This window comes from Anabrus simplex, chromosome 6, assembly GCF_040414725.1.
Source record: "Anabrus simplex isolate iqAnaSimp1 chromosome 6, ASM4041472v1, whole genome shotgun sequence".
NCBI classification, from domain to species: domain Eukaryota; kingdom Metazoa; phylum Arthropoda; class Insecta; order Orthoptera; family Tettigoniidae; genus Anabrus; species Anabrus simplex.
Genome location: NC_090270.1, coordinates 215,370,924 through 215,396,133, shown reverse-complemented (window position 1 = coordinate 215,396,133; position 25,210 = coordinate 215,370,924). Strand labels below are relative to the sequence as shown.

The window sequence follows — 25,210 nt, the reverse complement described above, 5'->3', positions numbered from 1 at the left end:
CTGTTATTCAGAATCATATCACGCACTTGTTCAATATCAGCATCAGTTATGGCTGCAGGTGGACGCCCAGATCTTTCCTCATCCTTCACACTTGTGCGGCCCATTCTGAAATGTTCAGTCCACTGGTAAACACTTTGCTGAAGCAAAATATTGTCCCTGTATTGTGCTGAAAGTCTTCTGTGAATTTCCGCTCCTGATACACCCTCAGACTACAATAAACGGATTACGGAACACTATTCTTCCTTGGTGCAAACAGAGAGTAGCCATCTTTACCTCGGAACAGCGCAAGCTGTACTGATCTGATAACGCTGAAATCTACCACAGATATAAAAAACAGTGCCATCTAGTGGCTGGTGAGTGTACAACACAATAGAGCCAACCCAAAGATAATTAGAGCAAAATTGCAAATACTTATTGACTTGCCTACATAGAATCTAGGCTCTGAACTTTAATTTTTTGGCCAGGAAACTAGGGAAATATAGTACTTTAAAGACTGCAAGGTAGACATAAGAAACCTAAATTAAGCTTCGCAATTCCCTGTTATCCAAAAACCAATCTACTAACAGTTCACCCACAGAAAATATATAAAGTTTAAAAAATAACCAAAAATATGAGAATTAACTTTAAATAATACAAGAGTACTGTAAATGAGTGTATAATACATGCTTAAATAACTTTTAGAAAAGCCACATCAATTGATAAAAGGAACATGAAGTTTTTTTTTTTTTTTTGCTAGGGGCTTTATGTCGCACCAACACAGATAGGTCTTATGGCGACGATGGGATAGGAAAGGCCTAGGAGTTGGAAGGAAGCGGCCGTGGCCTTAATTAAGGTACAGCCCCAGCATTTGCCTGGTGTGAAAATGGGAAACCACGGAAAACCATCTTCAGGGCTGCCGATAGTGGGATTCGAACCTACTATCTCCTGGATGCAAGCTCACAGCCGCGCGCCTCTACGCGCACGGCCAACTCGCCCGGTGCATGAAGTTTTAACAATAATGAGTAATACAACAAAAATTTAATGTTACATAATTTAAGAATAATGTAAATTACAAGCTTAAATAACTTGTATGAGAACTTCTTCCCACATGTGCCCCATTTTGTAAACTTTTAATTTCAGCATGTTCTTGCTCCAATTGGACTAGTATTAATTGAGCATATTGTGGAACAGATTGTGTCTGCATCTTGTACAGAAAAGTATAACCACATGGAACTCGACTTTTCCCCTCTCTGTAACTCTTGTAATGCTAAAAATGTGTTTACTACTCAACACTGGTTAGTAAAATACTGGTTATTGCGGTGGTTACTGGTAGCAAGTACAACTGCACACTACCGTTGTTAGTCAAGTACACATGTACCCTCACCAGTATTACCTGATTCAAGAACTGGAAAAAATCCAAAGAAAAGCAGCTCGATTTGTTCTGGGTGATTTCCGACAAAAGAGTAGCATTACAAAAATGTTGCAATGTTTGGGTTGGGAAGAATTGAGAGAAAGAAGAAGAGCTGCTCGACTAAGTGGTATGTTCCGAGCTGTCAGCGGAGAGTTGGCGTGGAATGACATTAGTAGACGAATAAGTTTGAATGGCGTTTATAAAAGTAGGAAAGATCACATTATGAAGATAAAGTTGGAATTCAAGAGGACAAACTGGGGCAAATATTCATTTATAGGAAGGGGAGGAGTTAGGGATTGGAATAACTTACCAAGGGAGACGATCAATAAATTTCCAGTTTCTTTGAAATCATTTGGGAAAAGGCTAGGAAAGCAACAGATAGGGAATCTGCCACCTGGGCGACTGCCCTAAATGCAGATCAGTATTGATTGATTGACATGAGTATTGCCGAGGCGCTGTTATTTCAGTAACTGGACATCCCTAGTAATTGTCCATCCTGTAATAATTACAAGTGTTTTCTGGTTAAAAGTACTTCTTACGTTATTTACCAGCCACCATGTTCTTCAGCATGTTCTTGCTCTAATTGGACCAGTATTTAGTCAACATATTGGAGAACAGACTGTGCCTGGCTGGCACCCCACTACGGTAATGAGTAGGCTATACAGCCGGCGTCTCAATGCCAAGTGTTGGATGGTGATAAATAATCCAATCCACTAAGGTGAAGTGAACTCGTGTCCTCATCCCGAGGTAGTGCAGCTCTTTTCAAGCACACCCCCATTGGAGGTGAGCTGCATGTACCATTTTAACCACATACCAGCCCTCCTGCCATTCTTAAATTTCTGGCAGTACCGGGAATCGAAGCCGGCCCCCCGAGGATGGCAGCTAATAACACTAACCGTTACGCTACGGAGGCGGACATCCACTAAGGTGACCAACCGCTTTGGGTGAGGTGAAGGTCCCCTCAGTGTAGGAAATGACACTGAAACCCATGGAGTAGCATCTGACCACAGGTTAGGGGCAGCAGCATCTGTACTCCATGTTAGAAGCAGTCTGGTCACCTGATGGCAATAGCACAAAATGTATGTGGGAATGGTGACCCCATTGTAGTAACAGCCTAAAATGAAAATGACACTTTTAAATCAGCCTCAGAAGAGGCTAGAGCGTTCCCTGGAGAAGACACACAGTTCTTATGCTGGGGGAATTCTGAGAAGTTGGCAACCAGTAGGGAACATTATGAAGGCGGCAATAATTAACCTCGAGTCACTGAATGAAAAGTCAGAAGAGGTGATTGATTTTATGGAGAAGGAGAATATAGCTATAATGGGATTGAGTGAGGTTAAGTGGAGAGGAGAGGAAGGGATACACTCTCTACTAGGGTTGAAGACATAAGGCAAAGGATAGAGTGGGGATAACAACCATCAAGACCTTATATGAGTATGTAGATAAAGTGGACTGCCAAAGTGATAGAATAATAAAAGATAGAGCTAAGGACAGAGAATAGTATAAAAGATTTCATCCAAGTGTATGGATCTCAGAATGGATGCAAAGTGGAAGATATGGACAAATTTCTGGAGACAATGAAGAGACAAAGGATGTGGTGCTTGTTTAAAGGGGCCTAACATCTAGGTCTTTGGCCTCAAAGGATGTGGAAGTGACTGTCCTGGGAGATTTTAATGCTATTTTGGGATGCAACAGAAAAAAATGGAAGAAGTAATTGGAACTTTTTGGATATGGAAAGAGATGAAGAGGGAGAGAAGTTGGTGGATTTTTTTGTGAGAAACGGGTTAAGTGTGAGGAAACAGAAGTACAAATATTAATTGATTACTTCTTGATGGAAAGAGCAAATCACAGACAGTTGTTTGATGTAACAGCCTTGCCAGTAGTAGTCTTTGATGGAGATCATAGAGTAGTGGTAGCAAAAAATGAAAGTAGGAAAAAATAGCAAAAATGAAAGAAATAGCAGAGAAGATAAAAATACGGAAATTAAAAGACATGGAAGGGTTATTTTTTTGCTTAACGCCACACCGATACAGATAGGTTTCATTGCGACGATGTTATAGGAAATGGTTAGGATGGGAAGGAAGTGACCGTGGCCTTAATTCAGGTACAGCTCCAGCATTTGCCTGGTGTGAAAATGGGAAACCACAAAAAGCCATCTTAAGGGCAGCTGAAAATTATAAAATAATTGACTTAAAGAATATTGAACTACTATTATGTTCTTTGTACAAAAGTATTACTAACTGTTGATCCACAGGAAAATAAAGCATATCATCAAGAAGGCCCAGATAATTTTGATTAGAGTTATTTATGCAGTGCTCCAGATCAGCAGCAAATACAGTACATGGCCATGCACCTAATTCTATTTCAACAGAAGAAGAAAATGAACAATTTTATAACCCTTTCAGACCATGTACGCACTATTGTGTGGGTTCATATTTTATTTATGTCTGAGAGTCTTTGACGTTTTCTTGGCACTAGACCAGACTGCAGTGCTTATGCGGGACACGTAGCATGTATTTCAGTTGTTTTTATTTAGTGCTTGACTGCCAGGGTGCAGGAAGAACAGTTTAAAAGTACAGTTGATCGGTAAGATGGCAGGAAGCAGTAATCTCAAAAGTACCGTATAATCTCGAATACCACCTGCACTGTTTTTCTGAAAATATTGCTTCCAAAATTGGGTGCAGGTCTTACTTAAAATTTTGGGAAATTTATCTTTCTGAATGCGTGTAAATCGGGCATCACCGCCGGCGTGGCTTTGCAACAATGATCTCTCCGCTCTCAGTATACGCTACTTCCGCGCTTGGCGTCAGTCTCATGCACGTTCTCGGAGTATCAACATGAATTCCACAAGGTGTTTGCGATCTTTTACTGGGAGTGAGAAACTGAAAGTAGTTCGGGAAGCCGAAATGATTGGAAATCGTGCCTCCAGTAGGAAATACGATATTGACGAGTCGTGTAATTGCGATACCTGGAGACCTCATATGGAAGAGCTTCAGGAAATGTAGCATTTCTAATGCTAAGGATGGCAGTGATGACGACATTTTGTGGGAAGGTGATGGTGATGAAAGTTCCGAAATTGGTACTGATGATGATGATGATGATGATGATGATGATGATGAATGAATGAATTCGTTGGATATCATTCTGGAAATATTTGTTTACTTTTATTTGTATTTTCTAATCATTTGATATGTGTTAGTAAAGATTGTAAATAATTTTGACTAGAGTATTTTTTTAAAATTTGTTTTTTCAAAATAAGGGTGCGAGTCTTATTCGGTGGCAGATGGTATTCAAGATTATACGGTAACTATTTATTTATTGCATTCATATTAATCTAGAAGCTTTACCGAATATCAGAATGTAATCAATGAAATGTGTAAATCGGTTAGTGAACGTGAATTATGAAGATCTTTTTGTGATCATACTTAATACCATGAGATTTTGAATGTTAATATGCACAATTGTGCGGGCTAGGTTTCCCTACAGGCAATGCATATGGGAGTGCTGGGTGCTGTCACCAAAAGGACTGAAAACGCAGAACTCTTACTCAATGTACGAAGTGTAATGTATAAGATTTTAATTGTTTTAAATCGTTCCACACTGTAAAATAGAACATTTGATCATGTACATGTGTATATTCACATGTACTGAGCTGAATTTTCATGTTTTATTTTTTGTAAGTAGTGAATTATGTTCTGACACACACAATTGTGTGGGTGCTGTTTTTCAGACGTTATTCTTTATTTTGTAAAATAAACTACAAATATATGTATTTAAGAATATTTTAGTTAGTTTTTGACATACAAACAAAAATTCACACCTTCAGTTCCCTTTCAGGTCTGACGGCAAGGTACTGCCGCCAAAAGAACTGTAAAAGCAAAACTCATACTCAGTGTAAGAAGTATAATGTATACGTGTGTTCCAACAAAGATTTTAATTGTTTTAAATCATTCCACACTGTAAAATAGAACATTCGATCATGCACATATGTATATTCACATGTATAGAGTTGATTTTTGTTGTTGTAAGTAGTGAATTATGTCCTGACGTGCACAATTGTGTGGGTGCTTTTCTTCAGATGTTAATTTTTATTTTGTAAAATAAACTGTAAATACGTGTATTTAAGAACATTTTAGTTAGTCTTTTACATACAAACAAAAATTCAAACCTCAAGTTTTCTTTCAGGTCTGAAACGGATAAAGACCTGATAACTGTAAAGAGGGCAAGAAATGCACTTTAATGCCAAAATTGGAGCAAAAACTACACCAATCCTTCACACACTGGCACCTTTACTATGGTTGTCCGATGGTTGTCCGACGAGAAGTCATGTGCATGCGGGGTAAGGGCTGCTGTGCATGCGCCAATCTCAGGTCTCGAGGCCTGACAAGAAACATCAGTTCTGTCCATGGTGATTCTTGTGAACTGAGGTGCTGCTATAAAGTTTCAAATTGGTAGTGCAATCGTGCTTTACTTACACATTTACTGTAAGTACTGCATACCGAACAGTTTAATAATGAACACGCATCTCTTTCAGAGAGCTTGCACTGTTTATCATGACTAATGTTTGTAGCTTAGTGCAGTATCTGTTACTCATGCCATATCTACAAGCTGCTGCAACTTCTTGTGAGATGCAGATAATAGCTTGGGTGAACAGAATTCGAGAGGGCAAACAATGGTCAACTTATTTAGCAAAGAGAGAACCTCTTGCCTCAGTACCTGCTTCAGAATGTACCTGTATAGGAAGTGGACATGGTGAAGCTCAGACAACACAGTCAAAAATGAAACCGACTACATCTTGACCACAGATAAATCATTTGTGTGGATCTGTCAGTTCTAAATCACTTTGATACTGGCAATGACCATAGAATGGTAAGGCTGAAACTCCAAATTGACATGTGTTGGAGAAGAATACCTGGCCTACATTCCCAGACTTGAGGAATGAGGAAGAGGGGTATGTCTGCCAGATACAGCAAACTACAACCAACTGATGAAATTCAGGACCTGGAGCTGAACATATTGTTGAGAAAAATCAGAGAAAGCATTAAGACTGCTGTAAAGAAAATTTGCTCACAGAAGAGACCAATGAACCTAAAATTTACCCCAGAAACAGAAATACTGATCAATAAACAAATGAGGACTGATAGAGATTTGTTAAGGTATGTAGACCTGAATAAGATAGTGTAGAAAGCCATCAGGAAAGACGCCAAGCCTACAACACACAATGCATCATGAGAGCCAAAAAAAAAAAAAAAAAAAAATTAATGGTAACATGAGAATCTTGCGATGCAGCTTGTCAAGATGGAAAACGATAATCCACAAAATGAGGAACAAATGAGGAGAAGTTGTCAGAGAAGGACAAGATCACAGATATTATCCAAAACTTTACAGCCAGTCAACTCCAATCCCACAACATCTGGAAGAGTTAAAAGAGCCCCAGATCTGAGGATCTACAGCCTACTGATGGACCAGAACTGAGAGAAGCATTAAATCAACTGAAAAATTGCAATACACCAGGGGAAATAGGATTATAACTGAAATTCTGTAAGTTGGAGGAGCAACTCTGCAGAAAATATATATGGTACTCCTGAACAACTATCGCAAGGAAGAGTGAATTCTTGATTCATGGATTATTCTACTACTTTGTAGTTTTTCTACAAAGCTAAGAGCTTTATCCCTTTAATTTTATAACTGACTATTTCACAATCATAGTTGTAGTTTGGGGATGGGTTTCATAATTTTTTTACAGTTTAGACTCTTCTGTGAATTCTTGAATACTGGTAGTTCTTAGATTGGTTACATAACAAAATAATTTTGTTAGCTTCATAATTTTTACGGAGTGACACATGATTCAGTTTCTGTATGTATATGAGAAATTCATACACACTAAATTTAGAATTAGAAGATTACCGTACACTCACACATTTCTTAGTCATAGAAATCTTTTAGAAGTTGGAGGCCACCAGAGTTTTATTTTGACAACTGAGAGCAGGATGACACACTGCATTATCTAAAAAAACAAGATGTGCCTTTTTTGAGAAAATCCCATAATGGCATGTGGCCTCCAAGAAGCCTGATGCAGGTCTTTCAGCTGACACCTTATAGGTAACCTGCACATCTATGAGGAGACTCATGCAGCCCTCGAGCTATCAGAATTAACCAATGAAGTTTAAAAATCCCTGACCCAGCTGGAAATCATACCCGGAACCATTTAGCTGTGGAACTGGATGGAAAAACCCATGAATGAATTGTACAGAGCATCCCTGTCTTAGTTTTCTTATAGCATGATGTATGTAACTAGCAGGTATGCAGATAGTCAAAGAATGAATTTGAAACTAACTGTGCATATCTTAACAGAAATTTCCCATTTTATACACTAATGCTCTGTGCATTTTTTGCCGAATTTAGTGCAGAAAAACTTGGGTGTGCGCATTAATTGAAATAAAGTTGGTACCGCTTCGCATCAAACAATGGATCCCGTTATACTATAGCACTGCCTGGCCTTGGTCTGTGTGGCATCAGTAGCACATTTTTGCACCTTCATATTCAGTGTTTTCAGACATTATTTCTGAATTCATCCACACTGTTCTGTTAGAACACCAAATAACCTTAAAGAACTTGTGGTTTTTCCAGTTTCTGGTGGTTTTCACCGTAGTTGGAGAACATCATGTGAAAAGTCCAACATAATAAAAAGTGCTTGGGTTTGCAACATAAAGAACATTTAGTTGCAACACAAAACCATTATATTTATGAACTTACTGCCATAGTTTTCAGATGTAAATGACTGATAAGCTTATTTTATTTACATTACAAAAATAGTTTAAATTTACTGATTAATGCAGGCTTATTTTTAAAATCTTGCAACTCACCATAAGTGGCGTGGCTGTGGAAGACTTTATCCTGGGCAAGTAAATCAAGCATCTCTGAGTCTGTCAGTCCAGTCTTGGAAATGGTGGCCAAAGCAAGGGCATGTTCAGTCTAGAAAAAGAAAACAGATTTTAATACATAGAGACATGTATACGGTACAAGATACTACTGTAAGTCGAATTATCACTTCCTGCCTGACTTCGCTTCTCTTCTTCTCTAAGGCAGCCCATTTATCTCCAAAGTAACAACAACAACTACCACTACTACCACTACCACTACTACTACTACTACAGGAGAGTTGGCCATGCAGTTAAGGACACGCAGCTTGCATCCAAGAGATAGTGGGTTCGAACACCACTTTATGTTGCCCTTTCACATTAGGCAAATGCTGGGGCTGTACCTTAATTAAGGCCACAGCTGCTTCCTTCCACTCCTAGGCCTTTCCTATCCCATAGTCGCCAAAAGACCTCTCTGTGCAACATAAAACAAATTGTAAAAATAATACTACTACCTACTACTAACTCTTCTAAGCCAGCCAATTACACATTTCTTACGTAGAATAATTCAATCTTCTCCTCTTCTCATTCCCATTATCAGCCATCTTTGCACAGGCCTCAGAAGACCCTTAGAGGAGTAGAAGGTAAAGACTTCCACTTTCTATAATCTAAGCACTAATTGGGACAATATGGTTAGCCTTATTCCCAACTGCCTCTCCTTAGAATCTAACCTGTTACTCATTTTAGTTATAGGTTGGGTGAACCTCAGGGGCCTGTTCCAGAAGTGGAAATATTATTTCTAAGTTTTCATTGCTGGCAGAGAATTACACACACATTCTGGGTGAATATAGCATGGCTTTACTGCCTCAACTAGTCAGCCTCTCGCATCATTCTTATCATAGAAATACTTATTTTTTTAGAATGGAAATATTCCCAAGGAATTATAAATCATAGCTTTTACACTTAAACTCTGTATCTTTGTAAATTGTAACACAAAAATTATGATGTGTCAGTTTTCTCTGAATGCATAAATATAAGAAAATAAACCTGAATGTTTATATCGAGTGCATTATAAATCAAACCAGAATACGTCACACCTGTGGACTTGGCTGGATACCCTTTCTGACACCAACACTATATGGAGGGATATATTTTAACTAAGGCAGTGAGATGTGTTGCATATAAATGGAGAGGTATTATGACAAACACACTGTCCTTGCACTAAAGCAGAGTTGCTCAGCTGGGTGGCGCTTGAGGCTATGCCAGTGTGGCCGGGCTCACCTGACGTAAATGCAGGCAGCTTACATAGCATGTATACATCACAGTGAAGCAAGAGAGGGAACACACTTGTCAGGGAAGTAAAGCAGTGTCGTTCGATTGTGATTATGAAGCTCTCCTCCATTGCTCAGCGAAATGTTGATTGGATAACATATTTAAAAAATAGATGCTATAATAGCAAGAAAACTGACCTTTTCAAGATATTCCAGTTTGATTTATACTGCACTTGATATAAACAGTCAGTTTTATTTTCTTATATTATTATACATTCAAAGAAAACTGAGACGTTATAATTTTTATGTTACAATTTACAAAGATACAGGGTTTAAGTGTAAGAGCTATGATTTATAATTCCTTGGAGGACAATGAAAATATTTCTATTTAAAAAATGGAAAATTCCTGTTATTTGTTGAGCAAAATGTAATGTACAGTGAGTTTCTCTCATCGGTTGGCTGGTAGGCGTGCCCAGCTTATCTGCCTCCCATTGACTCATCACTTCCCGATACACAGCGCAGTGATAGCACAGAAATGCCCGCACTTCGCAGTTCAGGTCTATGCTTAGAATGTGTATTAACTGTTAATCTGTCGCTCCAGTTGTTCTCGAGTTGTGAAGTGTTACTTCAGGGTATAATTCTTGTAATGCCTCTACATGTGTACATGGTAGAGGAAAAGGTATTTACGTATGATAATTACATGAAAACAGAGTCTTGCAGGGAAGTCATTAGGCAGTTTGTAACACAATTTCCAGGCATATGCCCTCCACATAGAGAGACCGTGTGGAAACTCTTAAACAAATTAAAAGGAACTGGTTCTTTACTTGATAAGAAGCAAAGTGTTAAAAAGACGTGTATTTAATGAGGAAAAAGTAAATGAAATCTCAGAAAGATTAGAACACATGCCTACAAAATCCTTAAGATGACTTTGACAATAAGCTGTTGTTTCAAAGAGCTCAGCATGGCGGGCTATGAAAATGTTAAAATTGAAACCATACAAAGTAACTGTAGTACATGAACTGCATCCACGTGATCATGACAAACAGGTATGTTTTTGTAATTGGGTGTTGCAAAACATTCATGATCAACTAATTGATCCTTGTTTAATATTTTTCTCTGATGAAGCATGGTTCCATTTACACGGGTATGTTTCGACGCAGAATAACACGATATTGGAGTACAGAAAACCCCCATTGCATATACAAAATTCCTCTACATGACGAACGGATCGGAGTATGGTACACAGTGAATGGATACAGAATTATAGGACCTATCTTTTTTTTTTTCAGGGCACAATTAATGCACAAAGATACAGGGATATTATACTCAAACCAGTTTTTGATGAAATGACACCCACTCACTGTCAACATGGATATAAGACCGTGTAATTAGTACAGACTTATGGCCACCATGGTTCCCAGATTTAACTGTTTGTCACTTATTTCAGGAGGAGCTTAAAAAAATAAAGTGTATGCAAGAAACCCTCACATATTGGAGAAAAACAGCCTCAATTACGGAAGACAAATTTATGCGTGTGAATCAGAGTTTCCTAAGACGATACCAGAAATGTGTGGATACAGTTGGAGAACATTTCCAACACCTCCTGTCATAAGGTACAAGCTTATTTTCTTAATTCTTATTTTCTTAATTTTAATTGTTATCTCATGCCATGTACGGATAAAGTGAGCGAAGTGCTGTCCTTGTTGCTATGCCACGGAGCGGGTAGTGATGAGTCAACGGGAGGCAGATAAGCTGGGCGCGCCTGCCAGCCAACCAATGAGAGAAACTCACTGCATTTACATAATTCAACAAGTTTACTCCTTGATTTTGCACAGTGTTATAGTGTTATGTTGCTTTCCCTGTTCACTGAATTTCTGAAAATAGTATTTAAAACTTATCATCAGGCGTCCGATGATAATAGGTAGCCTCTAAATGATGAGGGAGCTTCATCATTTGTGAGGACGTAGATATTTACTTTCTAAGATTAAAGTACAACAACAATGTAAATGCATCTATCAGATATATGCACAGTATGCCTTCAGATAAATAACATGATTGATGTTATTCCCAGTAAGCATAATTGGATTGTTGACGAGTTTATCAGATAATAATTTAAACCTAAGCAACCAAAAGCCAAAGCTTATTCAGCTTTAACTCCATATTATATTAGAAATGTTTCTAAAGCACCTCTAAAAATGTAACAGTAAAAATTATAATTCAGTATAAAAATATTTGAGGTTGCAGGCCTAACTCTTTATTGTGGCTGGTCAAAATACAGTACATAAAATGCAATATACTGAAGTAATTGCCTGCTGCCATTTCTTGATGGATACAGTACTTTTGTATCCATCTCTTGGCACAGGCCAGAGTAAAGTGTAGCTTCCACCGAAGTCCCAGTCTCATCCATGGCTGTGACAATATGGAAGCTGCTGGGGTATGGGTGGTGCTGAGTAATGACATTCATAACACGACTAGTGCATCTGAGTGTTATGAAAGGTGTTGCTCATAGGATCAGTCGTGCTGCAATAGCACTTTCTGACCCAGTGAGGAAAGCAATGGCAAACTACCTCACTCCTCGTCTTGCCTAGTACGCCTCATTTTGGTGCTGCCATTGGTTTTTGCGGTTTCCTTATAACCGCATAACCTTTGGTGGTGCTATTTGAGGATCCAACCAGCCTCTGGGCTGATGACCTAACAGACAGACATACTGAAGTAACTTATTTCTTACAACGTAAATTGAAACTGATTTCTGCCCTCTTTATTTAATTATTTTCTGCCTCCACTTCAAACTCGGGTATCGCGGCAGTGAACGAGAGTGACTGGAAGAACTTCGCCCTATCTTCAAGGCTTGTGACGTAACCACAGTCTCACTGTGGTTGAATAGCGTACGTTCATCGCCTGCCCACCCACTTCCCATGCTGTGTGCCCATGGGATGAAATGCCCAGCATGAGCACCTCTGCACTAGAGGAATTAACTAAGCACCACTAAAATCCCTGAGCAAGATTCTAAATCAGGACCATCTGAACCAATAACTGTTACATTCAAGGAGCTAAACTCCGATTTTCATAAAATACACAGGTATTTCTTGACAACTTCGAAGTTATTACAATGGAAGTTCTTGCACAGTCTCTGACAATAACCACATAATTATCCATAAGCCAAACTCTTTATAAGATTTCCTCCTTGCTTAATTGTACTAAATTTTCCTTTAGTATGTAATTAAATCAGTTTGAACTACATTGAATGTTAACATTTGTTTAGGAAGTATAATAAAATGTATTCATTTTTCTGTTATTTATTCTTTGATGCATATACAATTCACTTGAGTTATGAAAGTCAAGAATGTTATAAATTAGAAAACTTTAATATAATTCCATACCATTTCCTTGCCCAGGATGCCCTCCAGTTCATTCAGCATCAGAATCAGCTGGTCATTAACATTACCCTTTGGAGAAACATCATGTTCAATATCCGACCACCAAGATGTCTGCCATGCCAGAACCTGCAAAAGGAGAAAAGGTAGGTGTTTTACATAAATTTATTGTCAGAATGGCAATTCAAATAGTCCTTAGCTATCTCCAAATTACGATGACATACCTTGACATATAGAGGTAGAGTGCAGTCATGAACAGAGGATTTAACACAATCTTGGACCTTACTATCTACACTGTGGTTATATTGCATAACAGATGACATAAGAATAGTCTGAGCTTCAGGTTTGCCTAGGTCAGGCATCTGCAACAATACAATTATACAACTAGTTAGATTACATTACATTATGCTTACATTCACAAATTGTGCCTGCACTTATACCCCCTCAGATTCATCCAGACATCACACAGAGCACATTCAGGGGGCTTTTGGCTACTGTTTATTGATGATCAAGTACTTCCTGCTATGGACAAGATGATGCCATGTATCAAACGATAAAGTTAGTGGATGCATATACTGTAGTCTCTGGAGATTAATAATCAATAGGGGTAAAATAGAATGCAGTATCTTGCTGTTGGAAGTGAGCAAAATGAGGATTTGAGTTTTGAGTTTGGCTGGATGAGAAAACAATTTAGGCAATAGTATGCTTCCTACACTGTGGCAACAGTTCTGAAGTAGACCTTCTCTGTATCAACATGATAATACTCCTGTCCACAAAGCAAGGACCACTGCCTCATGGTTCAAAGAAAATGAAGTGGATGTGTGGACTGGCCTACTCAAAGCTCCAACCTGAAACCCATTGAACATCTTTGGGATGAACTAGAGCATTGGTTGCGCGCCACCAGCAACTATTCACCATGCTAGAGGAAGAACAGAAAAAAATTCAATCTTCTCTTTTTTAAGAACTTAGTGGAAAACCTTCCATGATGGAATGCTGTAACAGTATCAAAAGGAGGTTCTATGCACTATTAGTTACATGGCTGGCATCTTTGGAACAAACTGCAACGGGTGTCTGGGGACTTATGGCCACGTAGTGTATTTAAGTGTATAAGAATTTTTTTCTTCGTATTATTAATTTTATAATTAATATGTACCTTAATGAGATTGCCTGCACCTCCGAGCTTCTTCAACATCAAAGGAAACATTGAGCTGTCTTCTGCTACTGACAGTACCAGCTTAACATTGTCAGGTAATGCTGTAGGTAGCCAGTCAAGGGTTTGTGTTCCATACTCTCGAACCTGAAAAGATTTGCATTTTTAACATTATATCAGATTTCAACAAGTTAAACAAGAAAATAACTGAATACAATTAAGCTTAAGTGGTAAAAGTTTAACTGATTAGAGTTAATTTCAACCAATAAAGGCAAAAGTTCAAATTGAATAAATGTTTAATTATTAAACATTAAATCAGATTAAAGTAAATGAAATTGTCTATTTAATATGGTATGGATGTGCCAAGTATATGTCTAAATGTTTTAGAAAATTCCCTGTTGATTGTAAATTACCATTTATATGGAATTTGTGAAGACTTTTTTTTTTTCATTTGCTATTTGCTTTAAGTCGCACCGACACACATACGTCTTATAGCAACAATGGGATAGGAAAGGCCTAGGAAATGGAAGGAAGTGGCTGTGGCATTTGCTTGGTGTGAAAAATGGGAAACCACAGAAAACCACCTTCAGGGCTGCCGACAGTGGGGCTCAAACCCACTATCTCCTGATTACTGGATACTATACAAAAATAATAAAGGTGTTCATGAATCCACCAATTAACACTATTTCCACTTATAGTGGTTACATAAACACAATAACACTTATTTGGGACATGTTTCGCCCTTAATTTAGGGCATCTTCAGTCTAACATAATCTTCAAATGTACATATAATATTACAAACAGAAGCTATAAGATTAGCTAGTTACTAAAATTTGGTACATATAATTTGAATATTGTTACATTAGGTAATACTAAATTCCCATGAAGGGAATTAGATATTTTTCCACCAATAGAGCATATCAAAAATCAGATCAAAAATTGGATGTATGGCTTTTCAGGCGTTTGCTCTATTAACCAGCATTTCGTCTTAGGTCTGACACTAGACTTGTCAGAGTGGGATGTGTCAGACCCTACCCACTGATGCTGGGGTGTATGCAGGTGAACTTATCAGAAGCCTCTTATGTGGCACAGTCTGATAACTGCATACGGGAGATAAAACTCCACAATGGAATTAATGCCCGCCTAGCAATTCCAGTTATCAGACTGTGCCACATAAGAGGCTTCTGATAAGTTCACCTGCATACACCCCAGCATCAGTGGGTAGGGTCTGACACATCCCACTCTGACGAGTCTAGTGTCAGACCTAAGACGAAATGCTGGTTAATAGAGCAAACGCCTGAAAAGCCATACATCCAATTTTTGATCTGATTATTGTTACATTAATAAAAACGTGTTAATGGAACACTGTCAATGATAGTTTTAGTACGATCTTGTCAGAGACGAAAACTTCCTCCATTAAAAATACGTACAGTAATTCTAATTAAAATAGTTCAAATAAAGTTGTTTGTGGATTCACCAATGTGATAATGCATATAATGCCAAAAAAATGAGGGCGTTAACTTAAGCACAAAAACGTATGTCATGTACACAATATGTTCAAGGCCGCTGTTAACGTCGTAAGCATGAAGGTGTTAAAACATTCAAAGGTAGATATACGTAAAGGCGAAAATGAAACATCAGTTGAATTATCGTAGAAGACGTGGCCCTTTGTACAGGTAGGAAATATTGTCAGAGACCTTTGTCAAGAGATGCCAGTAGATTCTGGAATAATGTTCAGTGTTTGCTGTAAGTTGTTACTTGTTATCTACTGTTGTGTTAGTAACCGCCCTTCTGTTGCCATAACATAGTGAATACTTTCTCTAGGCTTATGCCCTTTAGATGTACCTAATAAACAGAATTTACGGTTTCACCTTAATTTGGCTTGCACTGAGACATGCATGGCTTAATCTTTGAGACAAGCATATGACTACTGGCAGGATCAACCAGGGAGCTGGCTGGCTCGAGAGCCGAAACCGAGCATCGTAGCCCGCCGCTGACGAGTACGGCCTGCGGGACACAGACTTGCTTTGCTCCGTTGGCCGACCGAGTGGCCGCCAACTAAAATTTCATAGGCCGCCGAGTACGGCCGGGTGTGCCTTCACTAGGGATCGGGTCCCTTCACCATCCATAGTCACATCTCCACTTCGACCGCTGCCGAGGCCGGCAGGACCGTACGAGAGGCGTACGATACTACATTTTCACGCCTGAGCAAGGGCGAGCGGTTACCAACATTACTGAGCGCCGCATATGAGCATGAACACTGGGTGTGCAGAGGCTTGCAGCATTGCAGTCGAGGGCAGGCAGCCTGCCGCTCTCAGTGTATCGGGCGGCGAGTATCTCAGGGTACTAAGGGGGTCCGGCAGATCACAAAATGGCCTCCACAGCGCCAGCGCTTGGCCGCCGCTTCGACCAAACTGGGCAGTCCACGTGCGGGTGCGACCTATATGGTGATGTGAAGTGGTATCGTAAATTACGATAACCACGCCAGGGTGATGTAACCCAGACGGGTGCACTACGTGATGATGGATTTAATGCCAAATAGAAAGTAATTAAGAAGAGATTAGGGAAAAGGTCGCGACCGAAAGCTTTCTTCGCTTACGCTGCCTGAACTGTCAGCGTTAGGCCCAAGGTGTAAGCGTACGAATTATAGAGCATAAAAAGCTGTACAAAAAGTATACTGAGTTTTAATTCAGTTAGTTTTAATTACATTTCTACTTTACTTTTAGATTTTCAATTAAGCTGGACTTTTGTTAATCCAGCCAACTTACCGGTATCCCCCAATTAGTACAAACTACTGTACATGTAAATAACATGTACAGGTTCTTACCAAATTGAGTTACTATGTCTGCATTAGTATAGCTGAACAAATATATAGAACAATTTCACTTCAATAATAATTTTCAACTCCTGTTTCTATGCATATGATCAGAACAGCCTGTAATATAAATATGCAGCAAAACGGATATCTTGTCTGCTGATCAACAAGCATGCATATGATGAACAAATTTGATCAAATTCTTGCCTTTTTCTTAATGTGAACACTTACCTGGTCAATACCATCGATCATGATAACCTGAGGTCTCTGTATTCCAGAAGCTCCAAGAAGTGTAGGAAAGTACTCTTTAAAACTCTGGATGTTCTGTAAAGATAGAAAAGTCTGATCAGTTCTGCCTCTAAGAAAAACTATGAAGCATTTCATGCTGATTAAGGACATCTGACAGAGTAATTAATGATAAAACCAAGAGCATACAAAAAGCTTCTGTACATTAAAATCAATTGAATATCATAAAAAGTATGTACCATACTTGCTGAATCAGAAGTACACAATTATCACTGGTAAAATTGTGAAGAATTGTTATCTTGTCCTTAAAAATGTACAAGAAGTCAAGTAGGTCTGTATGAAAACATTAAAGAATAAGCATATTAAAAATATATAATAAAAAATACTTTATTGTTACAAAGAGTAAAACAATATGTTTATCTATGGACAAAACTCTATATCATTTTTACCATCTATAGATTCAATAACAGGTGAAAAAAAGAATTTGTTAGCTATGAAAATGTTCAGGATGACAAATATGAAATTCTAGGTGAAAGGCTCATTCAATAATAATAATAATAATGATTTTGAGGTGTACAGATCTGGAAGGGATGACGCTGGTGCTTATGTGGAATGATTGGTAAGATAATCAATTATGCGGGGAATAATATGAATCATTTTATGGTGACTAAGGTCATTTGACAGAATAATTAATGATAAAACCAAGAGCATACAAAAAGCTTTTGTAAATGATATAATGAAAAGTATGTACCATACTTGCTAAATAAGAAGTAGGTTCACAATTATCACTGAAAAAAATGTCAGTCAGTCAGTCAGTCAGTCAGTCAGTCAGTCAGTCAGGTCAGTCAGCCAGCCAGCCAGCCAGCCAGCCAGTGAGTAAAACTGAAAATCAAGATGCCATGGAAAACTTTTCAGAGTGTTCAGGCTGGCTTTTCAGATTTTGAAGATGCATAACATAGCAAATACTTTCTATAGACTTATGCCCTTTAGATGTACTTAATAAACAGAGTTTTAATTCAATTAGTATTAATTTAATTTCTACTTTTCTTTTAGATGTTCAGCTAATCTGGACTTTTGTTAATCCAGTCAACTTACCAGTATCCCCCAATTAGTTTGAATTAACGATGTTCTACTGTACATGTAAATAACATGCACAAGTTCTTACCAAATTGAGTGAAGTGAAATAATGCAAGATGCAAGTTTGGATAAGGAAATCAGCAGAAGGGTATAAGCGGGAAAATGTTCTACCAGAATGTAAGGAACCTGGTGTGGAACAGAGAAGTTCCTATGAAATGTAAAGAGATAATGTACAAGATGTACTATACCTGTATATTAACATGCATCAGAGACTTGGACTTTGACAGCAAGAAATGAGAGTAAAATCAGGTCAGTGAAATGAAGTTCCTGAGGAGTATGGTAGGGAAGACAAGGAGAGAGAAAGAGTAAGAAATGTTGAGGTCAGAAAAGAGATAGGGGTAGAAACACTGAGTGATATGATGGAGAAGAATAAATTGAGATGATTTGGACATGTTATGAGGATGGAGGAAGGAAGGATACCAAAAAAGTGTTGGAGGCTAAGATAGAAGGAAAGAGGACAAGATGGAGGGACTCTGTCAAGAACAGTATAAGAAAAATAAGACTGGGTTGGAATACAATTACTGAAGAGGAGTGGTGGAAGAAGGGGCAATGGTGGAGAAGTGTCATTGACACCCCGACTTGGCAGGAGCTGTACAAGGGGAAATGAAAATCAGTTGTGTGAGGAATGCCTCAGAATTAAATGTGATTGTAGCAGATTTCAGATTACCAAATGTTAACTGGGAAGGTAATGCAAATGACAGAAAGCGTGATGAACAAATGGTAAATCAGTTTATCTGGGAAGGACACCTGTATTGGAAAGTTATGACATCAGCTAAAAGAATATTCTAGACAAGGTGCTGATAAAACCAGATGGGTTCTATAGAGAAACTGAGGTGATGGATAGTATAAGTGATAACGAAGCTATTATAGTTAGACAGTAGGACATCAATTATCCAAATGTCAATTATCCAAAATGTCATTTATCCAAACTCAAATTTTCCTGTTTCTTTTCTTCTACCTTATTGTTAAATGCATGGTACAATAATGTTTTCTCTGTCACTCTGTAACAGTACAGTTATGGGATTACACTAGACCCTCGGATTCCAGTCTGTCAATCATCTGACGCTAATTAGCTTTCAGCTTGGTCAAGAAACTTTTGCAAGGAGAGCTTGTCATCTCTCCATTATCTATAGTTTGCGGACAGGCCAAGTTCCTGTCTAAGTCTCTTGGAACACCTATATGTGTTAAGAATAAAGCCATACTTTTCGGTGTTGACTTAGTTAAATGTAACAAAAACTTTTCAGTCTGTCAAACACACTGCATTTACAATATAAATTATAACACTATAAACATATCTGTAAAAATACACACTGTAAAAATACACACTATTTTACAAAGAATGGCATGTTTCATTTTACAAGAACATCCTCAGATTCTATCAAATCACTTAAAACATGCTTATATACGTACAGTATTGTTTACATTGCGTGAACTTGTCAATGATAGAGAGTTTAGTGATAATATGAACCAGTAATGACAAAAAATAAATTTACAAGTACTAATATAATGAAAAACTTCTGTACTTATTTAGACTGCCGATGCTAAGTTCATTGTCACCAAGCACTATTTCAGAACTGTGGTCATGTAGAAGCAAATCGAAAGTGTTGGGTATAGCACACTGCTGGCAGAGAGTAGAGGGGAAGCATGGGAGGGGCCGTGTGGAGTGTTGTGGATCCCTCCTATTGGATGTTAAAATCTAGTATATTCTACCATGGAGAGGGGAGGGGGAAGTAGGGCGGAGCGAGTGTAGCACTGTGGAACCTTCTATCAACACTGGAGAGCGAAGAGAAGGCTATTAACCTACTTCATGTTATAATGTACTTTTATGTAATATGGATGAATAAAAGTTAATGATTTTAGGTGAATAATGTAAGAAATTGAAATAAAGACTTACTATTACATGTTATTATTATGATAAAATCTAATTTAATGAGTAAGTGTTGTCCAGTCCGGCCCTGCGGTGTTGGGGACCTTTCACCCGGCGGCCCCAGGTTTGATTCCTGGCCGGGTCAGGGGTTTTTAATTGTAAATGATTAATATCCCATACCTGGGGATCGGGTGTTTGTGTCGTCCTTAATGTTCCCTTCCTCACATTCAACACTTTAAACTTCCTCCATTTCCAAAATAGACGCAGGTTCACAACATATGGTGCAAAGTAGGGGCAAAAGATCTACTTAGGTCGACACCCCAAATAAATAGCATTGAAAAAAAAAGTGTTGTCCAGATGTTATGTGAGTAAAGCGAAGAGGGGAGCTGAATAACTTCGAAAACATCATGTTAATGAGCCAGGATTCAAAAGGAATCTTACACTGGAGCAGGTTTGTAGATGACGTCATATGCATATATGATAATGACATCACTAATGCACACCAGTTATCAGGTTCACAATGGAGCAAAAATTAACAAGAAAATAAACTATTTAGACATCACAATCAACAAGAATAATGACGACCTATCTTACAAAGTATACAGAAAGCCCACTCGGTTGTCTCACACTATTGGCAATGAGTCAAACCCCCCATACACACACAAAATAGCAGGTCTGAATACAATGATACCAATGAGCACAACAGATTTCAATAACAGATACAGATCATTAAACAAATTGTGAAAGAAAACAACCACCCTCCACAGTAAATAAACTATTAAATAAACATAAGCAAAATCATCGGAAAACCACCACACATGACAAAGAAAAATATGTGGTTCTCAACTATGTTAACAAGAACACACACAATGTAGCTAATATTTTCAAGAAACAAGGTTTAAAAGTGGCATTTAAAATGAACAACACACTACAGAGACACATCAGCAAGTGCAACCAAAACAAAAAAGACCCTTTCTCAAAGTCAGCAGTATATGAACTCAAGTGCCAAGAACCTAACTGCAATGCCACGTATATAGGTCAAATGAAACATAATTTCCACACAAGATGCAAAGAACACAAAAACACATCAGATATAATCGGCATTCAGCCTTCAGGGAGCACATATACAACTGTTCACACCATTTCACATACATCAACACAGATCTAACAATTTTACATATCAAAATTAAAGTAAATCTTTGAATATAAAGGAAGCAATCAAAATTTACATCGCAGAAAATGCTAATGTAACCAACCTAAATGACAATACACACTTAAAAATCCTCCCTTCTTCGCTGTACTCACATAATATCTGGACAACACTTACTCATTAAATTAGCTTTTATCTATAATAATATATTAGTCTTTATTTCAATTCCGTACTTTATTCACCTAAAATCACGAACTTGTATTCATCTAAATTACATGAAAGTACATTATAAAATGAAGTAGGTTAATAACCTTCTCTCCCCTCTCCAGTATTGATAGAAGGTTCCACAGCGCTCCACTCGCTCCACCCTACTTCCCCCTCCCCTCTCCATGGTAGAATATACTAGATTTTAATATCCAACAGGCGGGATCCACAACGCTCCACATGGCCCCTCCCCTTTCCGCGAGCAGTGTGCTATACTCAAAACCTTCCATTTGCCTCTACATGACCATAGTCCTGAAACAGTGTTTGGTGACAACGGACTTAGCATCGGCAGTGTAGATAAGTACAGAAGTTTTTCATTATATTAGTACTTGTAAATTTATTTTTTGTCCATACTGGTTCATATTATCACTAAACCCTATCATTGACAAGTTTACACAATGTTAACAATACTGTACATATATAAGCATGTTTTAAGTGATTTGATAGAATCGGAGGATGTTCTTGTAAAATGAAACATGTCATTCTTTGTATAATAGTGTGTATTTTTACAGATATGTTTATAGTGTTATAATTTATATCATAATTGCAGTGTGTTTGACAGACTGAACATCTTTTATTACATTACACAGACATGTACAGTTGTACACTGTATTTTGATCACTTAACTTCAATAAATTCTTACATATGTTTTGGTTTTAGACAGTTGGTTGAAGAGTCATGTTGTGCTGTGTTTTGTGGTTTATGAACTTGTGATCTCTGTGTGTTGCTTATGTGTACAGTAATAGTGCATCAGACATGGCATCCTTCATTAAACAAAATCGTAATATGCTGACAATCGAAACAAAATTATAAATTTTAAACCAGTTAGAAAAAGGAGAAAGTCGATCTTCTCTAGCAACAATGTATAATGTAGGTAAACCCACGATATCACATATAAAACAAAACCGGAAAAATATTTTACAGTTTGTGTCAAAACTTGATTCAGAGGATAATTTAATTTAAAAAAAGTAAGTGCCGACTTTGGGAAAATTTCACTTTTTGCCATCTGTAGCTCATACACTACTTGTTTGGAAAGAGGGATTTTTTCTTCTTCAAAGAATATTGAGAATCTCATTGCATTATACAGAAAATGAGCAGGAAGTTTTAACAGTCCTAAAAATCCATAAAGATTCTCAAAGCTGCTCAGAAACTTCTTTCTCTACCACAACAACACTGCCTGATTCAAGATGAACCTACACGATGGAATTCTACTCTTAATTCTTTATATGCTAAAAAGACTTCAAGAACAGAAGAGAGCCATTGTATTTGCATCTGATGATCTCACCCTTCTAGTAAATCTTACAGTATCACAATGGAAACATAGTGATTTACTGACCCCTACATTAAATATCTTTGATCAAGCAACACTCACCCTTATAGTTCTTCAATAGGACAGTATCCAAGACAATCCCCATTGTGAACAATGTCATATCTCATCTTCAGAAGCCATATCACAGTGGATCAGGAACTGTGACAGTAAGAGAGTCACTTCCGGATGCAATTAATATGCGATACAAAGACGTTGCAGAAAATTAAATATGTTCCATCACAAAATTGTGGGACCCCCACTTAAAAGGGCGAGTTTTTCGCAGTTCGAGTGCTCTCACTGCTGCTACAGACAAAATGCTGCAACTTGCTAAACAAGAAGATTGTCCTGAATCTACAACTGAAGAGATAAGCTTGTAACTCCATTTTAATATGCTGTGTATTAAAATCTTTAGCAAATTCATAGGTCGCACTCAAATAATTCATCATCTGTCTAACTTCCAGGGTTGGCTTTTCCCCTATACTCGGTTTGGGATCCCATCTCTACCAACTCAAGGGTGGTGTCCTGCAGTGTGAGACTTTGGGTTGGGGATACAACTGGGAGGAGGGCCAGTACATCACCTAGGCAGAGTCACCTCCTATGCTGAAGAGCGGCCTTGTGGGGGGTGGGGAAGATTGCAAGGGATAGACAAAGAAGAGGGAAGGAAGTGGCCATGGCCTTAAGTTAGATATCATCCAGGCATTTGCGTGGAGGAGAAGTGGGAAACCATGGAAACCATTTCAAAGTTGACTGAGGTGGGAATCGAACCTCCCTCTACTCACTTGATCTCCTGAGGCTGAGTGGACCTTGTTCCAGTTCTCATACTACTTTTCAAATTTCATGGCAGAGCTGGGAATCAAACCCAGGCCTCTGCAGATGGCAGCTAGTTACACTACTATAGGGGCGGACTAGGTTGCACTTAAATACTCACTAAAAATAGTAAAGATTTATTTAATAAAAATTATTTCAAATGACCCACTCTCCAGAGCCAGCACAATTGCCTGGTATGTGGTGCTTGTACAGCAGCATTATGCAAGAAAATGACACAAAAAATTCATTATCAGTCAACACTTCTGAAGATAAAATCATCACACACCTGAAAGATCTGTTATCCTCCCTTTTAAGTATTTACAATTATAGGGAAATACATACACCAGCAACAGAGTAGTTATTATATAAGAGCCTGTTTAGCATAGCAGGACTCCTCTGTGGCAGAAAAATAAGTAGGCTCGAACCTGAAAGATTGAGAATGCTTGTATTTTTTAACAAAAACTTATAATGCTATTAATTTACTGTTTTATCATCCATCTGATTGTTTAAAATAGTGTCAAATACTTTTTTTTAACATTTCGGTTTGTGTTAAGATGTGTAACTAACTAGAACTATATACCACAATATATTTTAATTTAATTTACAATTATACAGATATTGGTTAACATAAAAATGCCTATTCAATAAATAATATTGCATCTTACTATTTTATTTCAAGAATTAAAGTATTGGACTATCAAGTATTTAAAAAAAAACCATATATTGGTACTGAGTGTTGAGTATCATCCTATCTCTAGTTCCAGTGTCTGGGACCCCTTACCAGAATTACTTGATTCAAGAACTGGTAAAGATCCAATGGAAAGCAACCCGATTTGTTCTGGGCAGTTTCCGACAAAAGAGTAGTGTTACGATAATGTTGCAAACTTTGTGCTGGGAAGACTTGGGAGTAAGGAGACAAACTGCTCGACTAAGCAGTATGTACTGTAACTTTTTTTGATGGAAATAATAAATAAATAAACTCATGAATAAAAATATAATAAATAAAATTACTCAAAAACTTAATAAAATTAATAAGCATAATTAACCGAAATGTCCGTAGTGTGGGCGCCAGAGTTCACCAGAATGGATCCCTCGAATTTAGATAAGAGCATGATAAACTTTATATCCCAGGGCGTGTACATAATGCTGCGTACTGGTACATCTGCTGCAGGCCTTACCTAACCTCCTGAAAACGACTAATTAGGTAGGAACTGCACCTAGGTTCATCAATAACACTGATTCTAAAATAGCTAACTATATTCTGAACAAATTCCGTGCATGAGCACCTCATCAACATACAACATTATACATATAATACACACATAAAATATTGCTGGAAGACTCCATATTTACAACAACAACAATAATAATGAAAATCGTGGGAAAACGAAAGCGAGAACTAAGTTACCATTTGTAAATAGTCCGATGAACAATGTACATGTATGAAGATAAATACCCTTCACTGTCTCTATATCAATTCGACTTACCGATTCTCATAATCGGCAGTTATCACATCACACAGATACTGTACCTTGTACTACTGTGTTCACATATTTTAACACTTGTTGTA

General features: G+C 37.9%; 1 protein-coding gene across 1 annotated transcript in view; it reads right to left on the bottom strand.

Annotated features, from left to right (window-relative positions):
- The window catches only part of LOC136876338 (NACHT and WD repeat domain-containing protein 2), a 355,527-nt gene that overhangs the window by 71,989 nt on the left and 258,328 nt on the right, over nt 1-25,210 (bottom strand). Inside the window, exons 13-17 of the mRNA XM_068228264.1 lie at nt 17,092-17,184; nt 14,049-14,192; nt 13,120-13,257; nt 12,902-13,024; nt 8,257-8,365 (exon numbers count right to left, since the gene is read on the bottom strand). Coding sequence (XP_068084365.1) covers nt 8,257-8,365; nt 12,902-13,024; nt 13,120-13,257; nt 14,049-14,192; nt 17,092-17,184 — 607 coding nt within the window. The remainder of the gene's footprint in view (nt 1-8,256; nt 8,366-12,901; nt 13,025-13,119; nt 13,258-14,048; nt 14,193-17,091; nt 17,185-25,210) is intronic.